At 58.6% G+C, this 640-nt stretch overlaps 1 protein-coding gene across 1 annotated transcript in view; it reads left to right on the top strand.

Moving 5' to 3' along the window:
- EMH_0014860 (uncharacterized protein) overlaps positions 1 to 640 on the top strand; it is a gene marked incomplete at both ends in the record, with an annotated part of 1,164 nt that overhangs the window by 250 nt on the left and 274 nt on the right. Inside the window, one exon of the mRNA XM_013500235.1 lies at positions 3 to 572. Coding sequence (XP_013355689.1) covers positions 3 to 572 — 570 coding nt within the window. The remainder of the gene's footprint in view (positions 1 to 2; positions 573 to 640) is intronic.

Below are 640 nucleotides of genomic sequence, written 5' to 3'. Positions count from 1 at the left end.
CTCAGCAGCATCTGGCCTCTCCTCCTCCTGCAGCAGATACCCCTGCTGCTCCTGCTGCTGCTGCTGCTGCAGCAGAAGCAGCTAGCCGAAGCAGCACCTGCAGCAGCAGCAGCAGCAGCAGCAACAGCAGCAGCAGCAGCAGCAGCAGCAGCTCTTCCTTTCGGCGTGGCTTTCTGAGTTGCTGCCAGCAGCAGCTGCTGCTGCACCGCAACCTCAGCCTCAGCAGCAGCAGCAGCAGCAGCAGCAGTTGCAGCAGCAGCAGCAGCAGCAAGTACTCCCGCTGCTTCGTCAGCACAGCAGCAACAAACGAACAGCTGGATGCCCAGCAGCAGCAGCAGCAGCAGCAGCAAGAGGGAGCACCAGCAGCAGCAGCAGCAGCAGCTGCTGCTGCTGATGCAGCCAGCAGCTCAGTGAAAGACTCCGGGCCTACATCGGTGCCACCATCCGAACAGCAGCAGCAGCAGCAGCAGCAGCAGCAACCCCAGCAGCAGCAGCAGCAGCAGCAGCAACCCCAGCAGCAGCAGCAGCAGCAGCAGCAGCAGCAGCAGTATTTATACGACGCTGAGGAAGAAGTATTAACAGAAGAGCAGAGACAAGAAAAAGAAAATTTAATTAAAATTTTGGCGAAGAAATTAGCGGG

This window comes from Eimeria mitis, genomic scaffold (assembly GCF_000499745.2).
Source record: "Eimeria mitis Houghton genomic scaffold, Emh_scaff517, whole genome shotgun sequence".
In the NCBI taxonomy this organism is placed as follows: Eukaryota; Apicomplexa; class Conoidasida; order Eucoccidiorida; family Eimeriidae; genus Eimeria; species Eimeria mitis.
This window is presented reverse-complemented; position numbering and strand designations above follow the sequence as displayed.